The sequence below is a fragment of the Zophobas morio genome, unplaced genomic scaffold, assembly GCF_036711695.1.
Source record: "Zophobas morio isolate AGI-343-1 ecotype UQ-CSIRO unplaced genomic scaffold, CSIRO_AGI_Zmor_V1 ptg000252l, whole genome shotgun sequence".
In the NCBI taxonomy this organism is placed as follows: domain Eukaryota; kingdom Metazoa; phylum Arthropoda; class Insecta; order Coleoptera; family Tenebrionidae; genus Zophobas; species Zophobas morio.
The window spans coordinates 57488-77370 of record NW_026972356.1 but is presented as its reverse complement, the minus strand read 5'-3'; the positions used below and the strand labels follow the sequence as shown (position 1 = coordinate 77370).

At 17.8% G+C, this 19883-nt stretch overlaps 1 protein-coding gene across 1 annotated transcript; it reads left to right on the top strand.

Moving 5' to 3' along the window:
- The first annotated feature begins 4526 nt into the window (after positions 1 to 4526).
- LOC135146644 (RAS guanyl-releasing protein 2-like) lies at positions 4527 to 19616 on the top strand. The gene is made up of 22 exons (XM_064078775.1): positions 4527 to 4592; positions 4834 to 4951; positions 5610 to 5684; positions 8692 to 8773; positions 9866 to 9918; positions 10010 to 10070; positions 10144 to 10202; positions 10301 to 10393; positions 10448 to 10504; positions 10613 to 10759; positions 12381 to 12511; positions 13536 to 13587; positions 13684 to 13793; positions 13966 to 14012; positions 14726 to 14834; positions 14924 to 15248; positions 15483 to 15697; positions 16985 to 17095; positions 17160 to 17331; positions 17704 to 17798; positions 17972 to 18095; positions 19381 to 19616. Exons 6-22 carry the CDS (start codon positions 10016 to 10018, stop codon positions 19543 to 19545), a joined length of 2067 nt encoding a protein of 688 aa, XP_063934845.1. The 5' UTR covers positions 4527 to 4592; positions 4834 to 4951; positions 5610 to 5684; positions 8692 to 8773; positions 9866 to 9918; positions 10010 to 10015; the 3' UTR covers positions 19546 to 19616.
- The last annotated feature ends 267 nt before the right edge of the window (positions 19617 to 19883 follow it).

Here is a 19883-nt window from a genome sequence, read left to right as displayed (position 1 = left end):
TTCTCCGGGTTGCCAATTCTGAATTGCTTATAATCCAGCACCGTTAAAAATTATTTAAGTGGGAAAACCCATAAAATTTTATAAAGAAAACAAACTTACATTTATTAAAAGTTATTATAAAATAGTACTGTGACATCATAGCTTTTATCCTATGTCACAAATACACAAAAATCAATTTTAGGATCATTTTTTTATAGAAATATTGTTTCGTGTTATTGTGTTATTGCGTTTAATTTTTTAATTATATTTTTTATGTTTTATATCTATTTTATTGTGTTTTGTGATATAAATCCATTTTGTAGTAATCTTAGTTTGTATATCATTTAGAGTAGATTATCGTGTTTTAACTCGGTTTCTAATTACAGTTGTTATCTATTTAAAAATATTTGCTTTTAAGAGGTCGCAGATAAACTAGTTTGACCATCCCAAGTTTGCATAATGGCTGAAACCCAGTCACCAGCTTAGCAGGAAACTTAAATTTATAAGTGAGCTTTAATTCTACTAAGCGCTGGCATCTCTATCACACTACTTAACTTCGTTCACAATTTTTTTTTAAAAAATATATAAAGTATGAAGCACAATAAGAATCGTTATTTTACTTTCTCTCCCCGAAGCATTGCACAAACTTACCTACTCTAAGGCATAACTTATATTAAATAAGGTGTAATTTTAATTTCTTTTGCTTACAATGAAGAAGCTGACTTACTAATACATTTTAGGATAATCTATATAAAAAAAAACCACAATGTCACTTCGGTAACTTTTTTTTTTTATTCTTTTTTCGCCATCTTCGATAAATTTAAGCAAATATTTTTCGCTTTAGACCAGTTAGGGTTAAGGTTAAGGCTCAAGAGTTAGGGTTAGGGTTTGGGTTGGTTAAACATTTTTCGCCGAGCATTTTATGCCTATTTTATGATGAAAGCATTTTAAGTAAAAACTTTTCTTTTCTTTCTTTATACCTTGAAAATCGATCTCAGTTTACTTTTATAACATTGCCCACTGCTGAGCGCCTTTTGCAAAAAAAATATGCATCTACGTAAAGAGTATGCGCTCTGCTATATTTAAAGAGCTTTCAGAAACTCCAAAAGACTGTATAAATGTAGTTTATGTTTGCAGCTATTAGCAGAAATGATACTTTACAAAATAATGATAGTTAATATAAACTAGAGAAGATTAAATTTTAAAGTAAAAACGTGTTACTTTTACTTTTTTTTATGTAAAGGTTAACAACTATAATATTATTAAATATCTCAAAAACTATACAACATAGTAAAAGATAACTTGGATAAATTTTTTTATTTTTTTTAAAAAATACTTATTTTTCCTTGGTTTTTTTGTACTTCCAGTAGCTATTCAGTTTTGGCATAGCATGAAAAATGGTGTTACTGTTTTAAAATATCTGTTTGACCTTAAAAGTTTTTATTTTAGTTTTAGTAATATATTTAATGTTATTATCTAAAGCTTAATAAAATTATATATCCATTTCTGCTGCATTGCGTATATAAAACTATATGAATTTATGATAATTTTCTTCTTTGACATTATTTATTCTCATTAATATTTATACTCAAACCTGGTAGGAAAAACTTAATGAAAATTTTTGTGAAGGAAATGAAAGACCCCTGACATCACGCCAAAAGTACATAGTTTAATAAATAAAAAAATTAACATTTACAATAATTTTTTATAAATGATTATAAGTAAACATTTAATATCTCCGCAAACTTTGATATACTTAATAAACTAATACATAATTAGAAAAGATGTTAGGTTGTTTCTTAGCAAACGCTTCTTAAAGTGCTTTTTAGAAAGCACGTAGTTATATATTGATTAGAGAAACATTCAAGTAGTATAGGAAATATATACGTAAAAAATTGTTTCTTTATAAAGTTATAACTTTTTTAATATGGTAAAAGGATTCTTAAAATATTAAGCTAATGAAAACTGTATTTTAATATACCCATCGTAGACCAGTTTTAAAGAATGAAAAAATGTTTATATAAATATGTTTAAAGCAACTGATATTATTAAACCCTTATGAAATTTTAAATCTATAAAGACTACTTATATTATTTAAAATTTACTAATTAATAAATAAATTTTTTACTAGGAATATACTATATAGCCTTTTAATAGAGCTTATAAATTACTTTTTTTAATATTAAACCTTATTTAAAATAATTTGAACTTTAAAATATTTCTTTTCTATTTAAATAAAATTGTTTTCGGTTCTTCATATAAACTTTTTTTAAGTAAGGAACTTTATATAATAATTATGTCTCTTATAATTTATTCTATATGAGTAACAGTTTTCAAAAATATTAGAGTTTATGCGTTAGCCACCTTGTAATAGTTAATGTAAAAAGATTACTTTTACTTAAAAATATTATATTTATATACAAAGTCAAGGTTACTTTAAAATAATTCTGTAGAAAATGTATATAACGACTTCTTTACCAGAGCACTTAATAAAGAACAATTCTAAACTTTGGATAAAAATTTTTTATAGAGCAATTCTATAGCTCAAACCATTAATTGTAATTGCTTAGTTTATAATTAATGCCCTTTTGATGATAGGTAGAAAACTTATCTCAAAAACTTTTTGTACTCCAATATATAGATAAAGCGAGTTAAGTCCTAAATATTCTTCAATTAAATCTTTTTGTTTTAACGCAAAATTTATTTTATAGATAATATAAACTCTTTTTGGAATTCAGACGCTGATGCATATGAGATTTGCTTTAGTTACTTTGGTTTTTGACTAAAAAATAATGGTGAAGATTTACTTATGAGTTAATAATCTAAACCGCTGCATTAATGAGGAACAGTGTTAATGAATTATTTGTCGTCCATTGTACCTAAGTGTTTCCTTTTTTAAAAATTAAGATTTACAAAACCTCGGAGGGGGCCAGCTACTAGGTGTTTGATTAGTCTTTAATAATAGCTTCATATCTAAGGAGTTTATTTTAAAGATTTGAATTTTTTTGCATATAAGAGGATATAAGCAGAAGTTATATTTTTAATTTTTTTAACAAGATAATTAATATGATGCTTTCGGTTAAGTTTGAACTAATTAATTACGCCATGGTATTTTACTTGTTGCACCGAGGAAAAGCTGTTAATTATTCGCTATTTTCTTTTTTTTTTATGATCATTACATGGCATTTAGTAGGATTTATAGTTAATTTTCCATTTTTTTTTGCAACCCATTTTTTAAGGATATAAAGACATGTTTGCACCTATCTAATAGCTACTGCAGTTTAATTTTGAGTTATAATATACGTCAGTGTCAGCAGAGTTGGAGAGCGAATGCCGCTTGTATGTACCATCAAGCTAGATAGCAAAGAACGTAGAATTACATTGTAGGTAAAAAAAAACTAAACGAGGACTAAGGATACTAAGGTAGTAGGAATAGCTCAAGAGGATCGCAGAACAATAATCGAAAGCAAAAGAATTAAAACACGTAAAAATCAGCGCTTTATTATAAAGAATATAGCAAATTGATGCCACCAGAAAAGAAGACAATTTATTTACCTGCAAGAGACGAAGAGAAAATATATTTTTTACGTGTGCATTACAACTAAATAAGAAATAAATAAATACTTGGTAATGTATCAATAATATTAAAAATAATTATTATAGTAGAATTCTTAAAGCGACGGGGTTGAACTATCTAAACAGCTATAAAGCTTTATTTATTATGTCTCTAATTTAATCGCGACACAAGCTCACTGCTGTGGCCCAAAAAAATATTTTAAATACACCATTAATAAAAAATATTATTATAAAACATAACTAATTAAAACAATAATTAAAAAAAAATTATTTTACAACTCTATAGTTTCTTTACTTTTACCTTTGGCATAAGCTTTAAAGGGTTCCTTGTTCCTTTTTAGGTTAAAATTAAGAAACGTTTATGTATTTATTTTAATTCACTTTTCTTTAAAAACTAATAATATCAAAATGCTTAAAAATTTTTTAAAAAAGGTCTTATTATCAACACAATTTTAAAAGTTTTAAAAAACTAGCTACAAATAATAATCTACTCATATCTAAGCAGATCAGCAAAGATTATAAACTCGACTACTGAAAGGTAATATATTAGTAATATTATATATTATTGTTTAATAATATTATACAAGTAAACTTCGTTTGTAGAAGTTGTTTAATTTTTGTCGTCATAAACAGCTTTTATTACACCAAACTTTATATATAAATATATTAACCGAACGGTTAATTATTTAATAAAATTTTAATAAATACCTTTTTTTTTAATGACTAATAGATATCATGTTTTTTGTTTGAGGTTAGCATCATTTGTTGCTGCGCTGTTCGGTCATTTTTAATTGCGTGCTTCAACTAAAAAAAATTAAACTTAACGACTGTTTTCTAATTTTTTTGCTAGTAAATTGAACTTTTCCGTTCTATATATATGAGATTCGCCTTCCGACTTTTAATAATCTATTAAAATATAGAAAGAAATTTTTATTAACTATTATCTTTTAAGTATTTCTCATGGAAGTTAGTTCGGCTACTAACCAACTAAAGTCTGAACTTGTTAATCTTTGGGCTTTACGTAGCGACACGCATAAGTAATTATAAAATAAACTCTTAGACTTTTTTGACAGCAGTGTAAATTTTATAGATATAAAATAAGAAGTAATAATAATTAAAAAATAATTATGTTTATATAAAAGTTAATAATTTTAAAATATAATTTTCAAAATAAATATTTAGATAATACAACTGTAAATTAACGAATAAATTATTTAATATAATAATTTTTATATTTCTGTATAATATTTTTATGAAGTTTAAGTGATATTCTAATAGCGCTTTTAAAAATTTAACTCCCAAATTGGCTGAAGTTTCTGATTTTTATACCAATTTATCGAAAGCAAGACTTTTCTATGGAACTCTTTCAACGTGTAATAAAACAGATTTGTCAAAGGTACAATTGAAAAATTTACGTTTTTTATTTTTAAAAGTTATTATTATTATAATAATAGTTAAATAATTAATAAGTATAATAAAACAATTAAATTTCATTTTAAGTAAATAAAATACCATAAAAAATAATATTAAAATAAATAAATAAATATTATACTAAAAATTTAACAATAATCATAATGTAATAATTAATTGTATTGATTTTAATTTTAATTTATAAAGAATTTAAAAATATAGAAAGACGATAATAAAAAATTGGTATTAAATCAATTTTTAATAAATTAAAGTTATAATAAAATAATCAATAAAAATTATTTTTAATCAATATTTGAATAAAAAAGAATTTTTTAAACAAATTATAATAATATTATAATAAAGTATAATAAAATTAAAGAAACTTGTAATTGAAATAAAAAAGTACAGAGTAATAATAATAAAATAATTATTATATTTATAAAATTATATATAAACTAATAAATATATATAATAAACAAATAATAATGGTTTAGTAAAAACTTAATTAAATTTTTAATTGAATAAAAAAAACAAAACAAACAATAATAATATCAAAATAAAAAAAATTAATTTTAATTTACTTTTTTTGAAGAAATAAAAAATTAAGCAAATAATAATATTTTTTTATTTTTTATTTTTATAAGTTTGAGAATAATTTGGAAAAACTAATAGATGAAGTAGAAAAATTAAAGGCAATCGTTGTTGCGGAAATTAAAAAGGTAAAAAAAAACTTTCAGGATTTTTATTTTTATTTTTAAAGTTTTATATTTTATATTTAATTATAAATATGAATTGTTTTTTTAAAAAATTTTCTTAAATTTTCTTTTTATTTTTAATTTATACTTATAATATTTTTGTTTGTTATTTTTTTTAAATACAAAATATTATTAAAAATATAAATTTGTTTTATTTTTGTATTTCAATCTATTTTATTTTTAATAAAAATTTAGATATCCAGTTCAAATTTAAAAACCACAATAAAAATATTAATAAAAATTTAAAAAATAAATTTTAATAAATAATTTACTATAAATTAATTTCAAAATTAATAAAAATATTAAAAAAAAATTTTTTAATCTAATTTTTTAAAAATTAAATTTTAGTGAATATTTCACTGTAAACAAAATTTAAAATTAAAAAATTATTAAAATAATAACTATTCATCTAAATGTAAATTAAATTAAAAAAATATTAAAATTTATACTTTTCTCATTATAAATTTAAAATTTCTTTACTTACTAATATAATTTTGTTTAAATTTAGTTATTTGCATAATTAATTTTTATATATATAAAAATAATTTTTTTAGATCATTTGTATTAATCTTTTCTGTGCATTAAAGAAATTTCTTAAATAACTAATTTAGAAATTAATTTTTTTTTAAAATTTTTAGTAGCAAATCTTTTATAGAAATTATTTTGTTAAATTTAAATTTATAGTTTTATTTTTTACAAACTTTTTTACATATAGTTTTTTACTTTATAAATTTTTTATATAATATTCATTACTTATTATTTGAATGTTTTAAAATTTTCAGTGCATCTAATTTCATTTATATTATTCTTTTTTTTTTTGAATTTTTTTTAAAGATTTTAAATTTTTTTTCGATTTTTTTTTTAGGTTTACTATTAAACTTTAACTTTTGAAAATTCATCTTAATTTTATTTATCCTTTTTATAAATCTTTAGTTAAAATATAAATTTATACTGAACCATCTCTCGATTATTTATTATTTAATATTTTTTAAATATTTTAGGTTTATTGCATTTACATTTTTATACATATTTCTGGTTTAAACTAAATTTTTTTATAAATTATACTAATTTTTATAATTATTTTAATAATTTTACTTATAAATTTTTTTAAAATCCGAAAAGTTAACTTTTTCTTTTATCTTGAACAATATTTTTTTTACTTTTCAGATTTTCATGAGATTTAGAAAAATTTATTAAGTTTTTTAAGTTTTTACTACCGATTTACATAAATCTGTTTTGATTTTAATTTGATTCTATACTTTCTAAAAATTACAATAAATATATATATTTTGCTTTTTATATAAAATTCTTATTATATTTTATTTCTTATAAAAGTTTTAATTTGTGTACTTTTAAGAAAAATTAGAATTTGAAATAATTTAGAACTTTACTATTTTTTTGGAGATTCATTTAAATTTTAAAAAATAAAAATTATTTATTTTTTTATTATTAATAAAATTTTTATAATTTTTATATTAAATTAATTTTTTTAATTATAGAAACGTAGTAAATTTATTTTAAAGTATTTTTTTTCTTTACATCTATTATTTTTTTCTTTTTTATAATGTTATTAATAATATTTTACAAACATTTATATATTTACAAGAATTTTAATAGAAATATTATTTATATAAAAAAAGTAAATTTTCTATTATATTTTTACTTATTACTATTTTTATTTTTTTAAAAGTATATTTTTTTATAAATTTTACTTATTACTCATTATCTTACGAAGTGTACTATATATATATATATATATATTTACTTTATTATTTGATTAACTAGTATACTTTAATATATATTTTATTTTTATTTTTTTTTAAAGTATATTTTTATATATTTTTTTACTTATTGCTATTTTTTTAAAAAGTATATTTTTTTATATTTAAAATTTACTTACTATTATTATTATTTTATTATTTAAAAGTATATTTTGATGTACCTTTTACTTTTATTTATATATTAGAGAATATATATTTTATAAAATTTTATTTTTTATTTTTTATATTTTTTTAAATTATTATAATTTTTTTTTTACTTTTATTATTATTATTTTATTATTATTTTGATAATTTTATATATTTTTTATAGTATTGTATTATATTATTACTGTAGAACTTCTTTATTTTTATTATTTATATATTAAATATATATGATATATACATTTAATATTTTTATTATAAATTTATATTTTTTATATTATTTTTTCTTTATTTTAATTATTATATTATTTTTACTTATTTTTGTTTTATAAATTTTTTTTCTAAATTTTTTAACTTTTATTTTGTTTATATATTATTGTAAAATAGTTTTATATTTATTATTTATACTTAATTTATATATATTTTTTAATATTATTGAATATATTTTTTTAACATCATATTATTATATATATTTTATATATTCTTTAATATTTTTATTATTTTTTCTACATTTTATAATATATTTATTATTATATTGTTTTTAATTATTTTTATATAGTTTTTATATATAATTACATTATATATTATTTATTATTTTTATTATTATATTTACTTTTGTAATATTTTTATACTTTCTATAATTTTATTATTATTTTGACTTATTTTTTAAATCACCAAAAAATGTTTATCAACTTTTACTATTATTATATTATTTTTCCTTATTATTATATTTTTATATTTTTCTTACTTTTTTTAAAATATTATTACAAATATATTCTTTATTGATTACTTTTTGTTATTATTATAATTTTATATATATTTTTTTAAATAAAATATTTTTTCTTTATTTTTTTATTATAATATTGCATATTTTTATGTTTATATATGTTATATTTTTTTATATAAAATATTTTTTTTAATTTTATTATTTTAAGTTATTTTATATATTTATATTTTTTACATATATTATTTATTTTTTATATATTTTATATTGCATTATTATTTGTATGGAATATATTTACTTCACTTTTTTTTATTATTACTATCAGCCTCATTTACAAAGTAAATTTCTGGAAACTTCTCTGCGGGAGCTCCTCAAAGCCAAAAGGTTGCTAGCGGAACGCAATTCACGTTACTTTATATATATATATATATATTTGTACAACTTTTATTATTTTTACAAAATTTTTATTAAGTTTATATTTTCTTAAATATTTTATTAATAATAATAAATATAAATAATAATTATTTTTTTATTTTTATTATAAAATTTATTAGAAAAGTATAAAAGTTTATAATAATATTATTTATTTTTATTGTATTCTATTATTATTATTATAAAAAGTTAAAATATTATAGTACTTTATTGGCTTTTAATAAAAAAAATTATTAAAAAATAAAAAGAATAAATTTTTTATTTATTATGATAGAAATTATATAGAAAGAAAAAAAAGTATAAATTTATTTTTTAAGTTTATTATAAAAGTTACTTTTTTTTGATTTCTTTAATAATATTATGAAATATTTATAATAATATTTTATTTTTATAATAAAATTACTAAAACATATATATATATATTAATAATTTTTTTATGTTGTAATAATATATAATCTAATATTATAAAAAGTAAACATTATAAAGAAAAAGTTTAGTAAAAAATTTAATATATTTATTAATAATATTATAATATTTTTTAAAGTATAATAAAATAATAAAAAGAATATTATAATATATTAACAAAATATATTGTTATAAAAATCAATAAAAAAATTTGTTTATTATTTTTATATATAAATTTTACTTTTTATTAATAAATATTATAATAATAATAATCTAAATATGTGTAAAAATATTACTTATTATTTATAATATAAATAAAATCAGAAAAATATTTTGAAAAGTTTATTTTATATATATTAATTTTACTTTTTCTATAAAATTTTTAATGAGTATTAATAAAAGTTTAATAATATTATTTATTATTTAGAATATAAATAAAATAACAATAAAATATTATTAAAAATATTTTATTTTAAATAAATTTTATTTTTTTAAGAAATATTATAATAACTATTAATAAAAGTATAAAATGTTATTTATTTATATGAATAATATTTTCAAAGTTATTAATTTTTTACTTTTAAATTTCTTTTATTATAATAAATACATTTAATAATAATATTATTATTATTACGATTATTTATTACTATAAAAAATAGTAGAATTAAAAAACTTAACGAGCGAAAGTAAAGGAATTATTACGAAAACTACCGAAGTTATTATTATTATAACGATTACTTTGATTACCATTATTACTACTATTATGTTCATTAAACTGATATTCTTTATAACTTTTTTATAAAAAGAAAAGCATGTCAAAAAGTTTAGATAAGCAAATAGTTAAACATAAAAAGAACATCACCTCTGGTTCGTTTGTAAAATTTTTATAAACAATAATAATAAAAATAAGAATAATGAGAATGATATAATATGAATAAAGAAAAAAGAAAATCGTGGGACCATTTGAGCACGTTTCAAGCAGTCCCTCTCGAAAAAAATGTTTTTATATATTTATTATTATATTATTATTTCTATAAAACTAATTTCATATGTTATTTGGTCCGCTTTATCACATATTATGCTGCCTCTTTATCAAGGGGCGACCGTTTTCGCAAGCTTTAAAAAGCTTTTCTCTATTTGACCGCGCTCAGTTGGATTCTACCAATAGAAGCTCGCCTCCTCCAAAAGAGGTTTTAGCTTTCTTCCATAACGTTTTGGTAGATATCCTATTGGAAATTACTCAGCTTCCACCAATGATAAAACCGACACTGTCCATTTCTGTGAGTGAAGCGTCTCCATTGGTTATTATTATTATTATTATTATTATTATTATTATTATTATTATTATTATTATTATTATTATTATTATTATTATTATTATTATTATTATTATTATTATTATTTATTAGCTCAATAATACCTCGCAAGAAACCAAAAAAAACCTTCTCACTATCGCACGTGTGAAATCGGAAGCGGTTCTTTCCGGAGCGCCAGTGGACACTAAACCGTACCGAACGATGCTATATTGGCAGGAATTAGCAATGGACCAACAAAATGCAATTTTTACTTTTTTTATTTTATTATCTTATTTTTTCGAATATTATTTATTATTAATATTTTTAATTTATATTTAATATTATTTAGTATTTATTTTATTTATTATTAATAATTATAAGTTTATTATTTTATTATTTATTACTTAATATTTATTGTTTTTTAGTTATAATTTATTATTATATATTTTTTATTAAATATTTATTATATTTATTATTTCTTTTTTCATTTTTTATTATTATTTTTTTATTAACTGTTACTATATTTACTACTTCTTTTGTTTTTTTATTTATTTTTTTATTTATTTTTATTATATTTATTATTACATATATTATATTTATTATTAATAATTATGAAAGTATATACTATTTCTATTTGTTTTCTACTTATAATCTATTAAAGAATTATTTTTTATTTTTATTTTTTCTATAAATTTTTAAATATTATTAATTATTGAATTATATTTTCTTTTTATTTATTATTAATATTTTATATTTATAAATAAGTATATTGTTATTATATTTATTATTTCTTATATTTCTTATTTATATATTTTTGTATTACGTTAACTTTTTCTTTTCTTTTATACTTTTTAATTAATTTTATATATTTTAAGTATATTTTTAATATTTATATTTTTTTATACTTTTTCTCGTTTCATATTTTAAAATATATTTTTATAAATTTTTATTATTTTTATTATTATTTATGCTTTTTATGCACATTTCATATTATTTTTTTTCCTTTTTATTAGTCTTATATATTTTAATTTTTTTATTATTTATATTTTATTAATATTCTTATTTATTTAGAAATCTTTTTTATTAGTTATAAATTTCTTTATATCACATTTTTAAAATATTTATTAATAGTCTCTTATATGTATACTTTTCTTTATATTTATTTAGTATTTCTTTAGAAATTTTTTAGTTTATTTTTTTTACTTTTTTATAATTTTTTTTAATGTTTATATTTGTTAAGAAATTTTTTTAGATTATTATCTTTTATATACTTGTAGGTTATTATAAATATTTTAATTTTTTTTTAAAAACTTTCAATCGATTGAGCATAATATAAACTTTCACACATCATTTTTTTATTTTTTATTAGTTTTATACATTTTTTAAAGTGCTTTATTATTTTTTTATACTTTATGATATACTAATATATATTTACTATCTTTTTTTTATATTTTTAAATTGCTTTACTTTTGTATACTATTTTTAGTTTTTATATTATTTTATATACGTATTTTTTCAATATACTTTTGTCTATATTTTAATATTTAGTAATATTTTTTATTTATTTTTTATATATATTATTATATTTATATATTTTTTTTTAATTTTTTACTTTTAATATTAATTTTAATACTTTTCCTAAGTTTTTTGTATTTATAATATCTATAGTAATATTTATTTTTATATATTTTATATATATTTATATTTTTTTTTTCAACTTTAATTTTTTTTACTTATTATATTAGTTTTATATATTTTCTATTGGTTTTTTAATATTTTATATCTATTTATATATTTTTTTCAACTTTTTATATTTTTATATTTTTTACTTATTATATTTTTTTTATTTTCTTATATATTTTTATAAAAACTTTTATAACAGATCGAGTTTGACGTTGATGGAAATGTTTTGCACGGAAGTTTGAATTTTCTATTCAATCACTACCTTTCCTATTTTGGTTACTCTCCCACCTTTACTCCACGTGACTTCAATTTTCCTAAAGAGTTTTTGCGGTATTTATTATTTTTTTTATTATCAAAAAAATAAATATAAAATTTACAAAAATAGTAAAGTAATTATAAAAAATAAAGAAAATATTTATGAAATATAAAAAGTAATAGTACTAATTAAAAAAATAAAAATAATACATAAAGAATGTAAAAATAATAATAAAAAACTATTAATAATTGATAAAAAATGATAATTTTAAAAAAATTAATATATATAAAATATAAAACAAAAAAATTCACTAAAAAAAGTTTTTTTTAATTCCTTATTTTCGGATCGTCGAATTTCAAAAAATTTAGTGATTTTTATGTAAAATAAATTTCTTACAGCTTACACTTTTTTTTATAAAAATGAAATAAAAATTTATAATTTTTTGACAACGTTGATTAAACTTATTATAAATTTATTGATTTTGTTTATATTGCCATATAAAATTTATAATTTTTACTTTTATTTTTATTATAATTATTATAAAATTTGTAAATAAATATATAGAATTTTGAAGTTTAATTTTTACTAATAAAAAATCTTATTACTGTTATTATATAAAAATTATTTATTATTATATACAAAAACTTTTTTATTATTAACATTAATGTAATTTTATTATCGTAAAATTTTTTTTATTGTTATTAATAAAAATAGTAAAACTTTTGTTATAAAAATTTTAAGTTTACTTTTTATTATTATTATTATTACAACAATACACTTTTTATTATATTTTATATTAAAATAAACTTTATATACTTTTGTAGATAAATCTTTTATTGCTATTTTTAAAAAGAATAATATTAATAATAAAGAGTAAAACTATTATTATTATAATAGAAAACTTTTTACTAATAATTGTATTATAATTTTTAAATATTAAAAAGTGATTAAATATTATTTTATATTCTTAAAAGTTTATTACTATTATTTATATAACAAACTTCAAATATATATCTGTTATAATAATAACTTCAAACTTTTTTTATACTTATTATATAAATATTAATAATCTTTTTTATATATTTATATACTTTTAAGGTCCCATTTATGGTTTATTCCTAGCGAATCTCTATTAGAAAAGTTTATTGAGGTATATTATTATTATTATTATTATTATTATTATTATTATTATTATTATTATTATTATTATTATTATTATTATTATTATTATTATTATTATTATGAGGTTTATAAAATTCCGGATACTTTTTGTAAAGAAGCTCAAACGCGAATCAAAACGTCAATTTGCAATGGACTTCGCTTTTGGATTCAGCAAAGTATTCTAGACTTTGCGAGGTATTAATATCGTTATTACTATTATTATTATTATTATTATTATTATTATTATTATTATTATTATTATTATTATTATTATTATTATTATTATTATTATTATTATTATTATTATTATTATTATTATTATTATTATTATTATTACTATTATTATTATTAATAACTTTTTTTAAAGACCAGACTGGGCGTTGGAAGAAAAAGCAGAACAGTTTATGAGCATTGGTATTCTTTATTTTTATTCCCATTATTATTATAATTGTTATTATTATTATTAGTTATTATTGTTATTATTATTATTAAGAATATCTACATCTATTCTTTCATTAATTAATAATAAATATTTGCTTTGTTCTTATTTTAGTTTGGTGTATACTAATACCTTAACAATTTTTTAGACTATTACTTGATTGCATATTATATAATAAACTTCAATTTTTATTGGTGCCTTAAAAAAATAAATATCTTATAAATTTCTGTTACTTAAGTTTCCTCTATATTTATTGGATAAAAATTCTAAGATTATTTTTATAGTTAACTTTATTGGCCCTTTACAACTTATCAATTATTTTTATTTAAGTGATTAGATAATTTTTTATTTTCTTATGAGCTTAACGATTATGATTAGTATAATTAATAATTATATTTTTTATATAATTTTAGTAATACTTTATTTATTTATTTATTATTTATTTTGATTTATTTAAAGTAAACATAATGCTTTTATAATATATAAACTCTACCCTCAAGCTTTATTATTTATTTGATTAGCGTTTAGTTAAGTCATACTTTAATTGGATTACTTTGTCTTTATGAAATACTTATTCATTATAAAACATTTTTTTTTAATAATATTTTTTCTGCTTAACACTTTTTATTATTATTACTATTTATAAAGTCGTTAATATTATTATCATTAATATAATTATTATTATTAGCAATGCAAGAAAAAATTGATCGGTTTTTTGATATTCTCAAAAATGATACTTCCTTTGATAATGCTATAATGTTTCTCGAATTGCTTAATATCACCCTAGAACGGTGGACGTAAGCGATTAATATTATTATAATAATTGTTTTTTTATTAATTTTTTATGATATTTTAAAAAAAAATTATTTCTCCTTCACGTCTCCAGTAAATTTGAACTAGCCAATAAGCTGAAAGTGCAATGCACTCCGATACAAGCGCCGGCCGAACCTGCTTATAGGTCTCACGTATTCCACCTGCCCCTTGAGCACGTGGCCGATCAACTGTCTATTATGGAGTTCGAAAAATTTTATAAACTTCAGAAGAGCGACCTGAAGGACAAGCGCTGGACAGCTCACGACCCCACCTGCCCAGTTTTCCAGATGATCGACCACTTTAACCACGTGTCGTTCTGGGTCGTCGGCACCATCCTTTCGTTTTACAATCCGGCTACACGTGCTCAAGCCATTGCCCGCTTTGCCGAGCTGGCCACGGTGAGTTTTTTAATTGGTGCTTTATAGTCTATTTGAATGGTTGTTTTTTGGCTGTATTGTCTATTAAATATATAATATTTTTTTAATCTGTAATTTTTTAGTTTACTTCGTTATAAGTGCTTGATAGTGGCTCTGCATTACTTTAATTTTACTGAATATATTTTCTTTATAATTATGATAGTTATTATCATTTTCATTATAATTATTTTTAACGTTATTATTAATATTTAAAAGATATTAAAGGAAAAGTGCAACTTTAACACCATGATGGCCATCGACGGGGCACTCCAACACACAACAATTGAACGTCTAAAACGCACGTGGGCCCACGTGACCGAGAAAGATAAGCATGTGCTCAAAGCTCTTAAGGCATTTACCAACCCCGCCTTTAACTATCAATCCTACCGAAACGTCCAGAATAATACGCGTGGCTTCTGTATTCCCTACATGTAAATTATTATTATTATTATTATTATTATTATTATTATTATTATTATTATTATTATTATTATTATTATTATTATTATTATTATTATTATTATTATTATTATTATTACTATTATATTATTATTATTATGATGATGATGATGAAATATATAAATATTTTTATTAACTTTATCATGTTAATAATATAGAATTTACTACATATTATTTAGTTTGAATTTCCGAAATTATTTATTATTTATTTGGTTTTTATAATAGTAATAATAAAATCTTAAAGTAAAAGTTTTATTATGAAAAATAAAGATTTATAATTTGTAGTAATAATTTTAAATCTTTATTTTCAGTGTATTATAATGCCTTCTCATTAGTTCATTTTGGCTCCATGTGCTTCTCGGGCTTTTCATTTGTTAATTGGAAATTCTATTATTATTTTTTTAAAGTTTTCTAATTGGTTGCTGACACTCATTTAAGGCTCTTAACTTGTTAATTTGAAATTCTCTTTTCTTCATTAAATTTCCTTATTGGTTACTGATACCCTCCTAAGTCTTTGGATTCGTTAACTTACTTTTTTATTACATTTTTTAAGCCTTTTAATTGGCTATTTTTTGCTCACTTTCAAGGTTTCCTATCCGACCAGTGTTTTTGTTATTCTTTATATGATTTTTATTGGTTACTTTTGTCTTACATGCTTCTTAATCGTCTTTCTTTTAAGTATAAAAATTTATATACTTTATAGAAACTTTATATATTTACTAAATTTTAAAGTTTTTTTTATTATATCTATTAAAATTGATTATATCTTATATATATTTGAAAAATATAAGTATTATATATTTTCTGATATTATATATATATAAGATCTAGTATATTTTAAAATTTTTACAAAAATAATTATTATTTTATTATTATATGAAAAGTAAAAAAGTTTTTTAATTATAAAAAGCTCTTAATAAATTTATGTCATTATTATATTAAATTTTTTGGTAAAAATATAAAACTTTAATTAAAATAATATTTATAAAAAGGAAAATATATTGTAAACTTTTATTTATATTATTTTTTATAATTATTATTAAATAATTTTTTATAAATATATACATTTACTTTTATAAATATAATAAAATATAATAATAATAATTATAAAAAATATATTAATTCGTTTACTTTTAGTAATAACAGTAATATTAATAAAAACTATTATTATTTAAATTTTAATAAATAATTATATTTACTTTAATATATATAATAGTAATAGTAATAATAAGAACAGTAATAACAGTAATAATAATAAGAGGCTTATACCTGCGAGACTTGATTTATACCGAATCCGGCCAGGACACGTGGTTAAATGGCGGAGGGTTCGTTAACTTTCAAAAAATGCGCGCGATTGCTCAGAGTTTAAAGTTTATTATTATTATTATAATCATTATTATTATTAATTTTTATTATCATTATCATATTTATCAGAGAAATAGAACGATGCAAAGAAATTGTTCCTTCAAAAGAAATAAATCCGCATATCGAACGACTTCCGCTCCTTTACGGACTTTGCAGCCGCTTTTTATCGCATTCTATCCGCGAAGAGGATTTATATAAAAATTCGCTGCTATTGGAGCGTCGCGGGGAGCTTCAATCTCTTGTCCTTTTATTATTTATTTATTATTATTATCATCATTATTAATTTAAATCATTTCACTTTTATATGAAAACTTTATTAGCAACTTTTATTAGAAATACATTTACTTAAAAATTTTTATTATTTTTATTATTTTTTTCATTTTATACCTTTTAAAGAATATTATATTTTTTATATATACAAAAGTTTAAGTTTTTTTTGTTCCTTTTAAGTTTTCTTATAAATTTTTTTATTAAAACTTTTCTTGATTATTATTACTTTTTTTTTATAACTTTTATCCTTTATTTATAGGAACTGCATTATAATAAAAGTAATTAATAATAATAAATAAACAAATAAGTTAATAATATTTATTAAATAAATTAAAAATAATAGCGCTCGTCTCCTACTGGATCGTTAAAATTCTCAACTTTAAAAAAGTCCGGAGGAAGTCATTATTTGGACCAACTTTACTTAATTGTACTTAAAAGGTTCGAATTAATAACAATTTAACACATTCTTATTTATTATTATTATTATTATTATTATTATTATTATTATTATTATTATTATTATTATTATTATTATTATTATTATTATTATTATTATTATTATTATTATTATTATTATTATTATTATTATTATTATTATTATTATTATGGAGGTACTTTCCTTCTGGTATTGATGAGTTTTCTCTTGAAAAACTAATTCTGGACGTTCCGGGCTTTTTAGAATACCAAGAAGATATAAGGAAGCTCGAAAATGAAGAAGATTTGAAATTATTTTTGGTATTATTATTATTATTATTATAACTATTATTTTTATTATTATAATTATTATAATTACAAAATTTTATAAAGTAAATAATAAAAAATAATACAACCTTTACTTAGAAAAAAATCAATTTCTAAAAAAATAATAAATTTTTATCTGAAAATTATAAAAAAATTAATTCTATAAAAAATAATACATCTTTTATAATTATAATTAATAAAAAAATATAAAATAATATAAAGTTTATATTTAAAATAAATAACAAATAAAAATAAAAGTAATAAATAAATTTAAAGTAAATGATAATTAATTTTATTATAGAATTCTTTAGTAAAAAACTTTTCTATTATTTGTTTAGAATTTTTTTATTTACTTTTAAAAAAAATTTGTTATTTATTATTATTATATTTTATAATTTATAGGAATGAGGTAAAAAATTAATGAAAATATAAAAATATTATCAATATAATAATTATAAAATTAAATAATAATAATAAATTATAATATATATAATAAATTAAAATAATATATAAAAAATAAAATATAGAACTAATTTATGATTAATAAAATATTAAAAAAAAATTGAAAACAACAATTATAAGAAAGAAATTATACAAATTTTATGAAATAAGTTAGAGTAAAATAAACTTAAAAAAATATAATTATAATAATTATAAGAAAAAGGAAAAGGAGTAATAAATTATAATTAATAAAAAATATAAAATTTAATAGTAATAATTTAAAAAGCAAAAGAAAAGAAATATAGAAAGTAATAATATAAAATAAATCAATTAATAAATTCTATTTAAAAATAATAAAAAATAATAAGAAGAAGAGATTAAAGGGAATATAAATAACTATAATTTATAATAAAATTATAAATTATACTAATAGTAATAAGAAATAAAAGAAAATAATATACAAAACAATACTTGATATAAATTATAATAAACGAATTTAAATATAAAAAAATTTTATATAATGATAATAATAAGAAAAAGAAGAAATTAAAGGGGATATAAAAAAAAATAATTTGTAATAAGTTATTTAATAAATTAAAATTATACTAATAATAATAGCAACTAAAAGAAAAAAATATGAAAAACAATTATATAAAATAAATTATTATAATTTATAATATATAGTTAAAATTTATAATAATAAGATAAAAGTTATAATTTTTTAAACAAAAATTTATTTTTTATTAATAAATTATATTAAAAAAAACATAACTATAAAAAAAGAATTTTAAAAAAAGTTAATTTTTAAATTACTAATTTATAAATTTTTATAATTCAGAATCGCCTTAGTTCCGTAAAAGGAAAGTTAACGCTCAGCCGGTGGGCCTCAATTAATAGAGGAAAATTTAAATCAATATCATATTTGCTCGACTTGCTTTCGCTGGATGACGATCTCAAGCGGTCCGAAACTTTTACACGGCCGTCCATTGATAAGTTGGAATGAAATACAAACTATTAAAAAAAAGATTGAAAATTGTACAAAATTAAGAAATAATAAAATTATTTTACTATCTATTCTTTGTTTTCTATTTTTTTTCGTATATTTTTGGAGAATTAGTTTTTATAAGTAATTTTTTTATTAAAATTTATATTAAATTAATATTAAACCCTTATTAAATCTTCATAAATTATTAATAAAAAATAGATTACGTTCTAAGTGGCTATAATAATTATTTAGTTATGAACTATTCCACATAAATTGGTTATAATTCTACAGCACCAGACAATTTTCTACTAGGAATTTGGATAAGATTGCTATTATAAAAGGCATAAAGATTTATT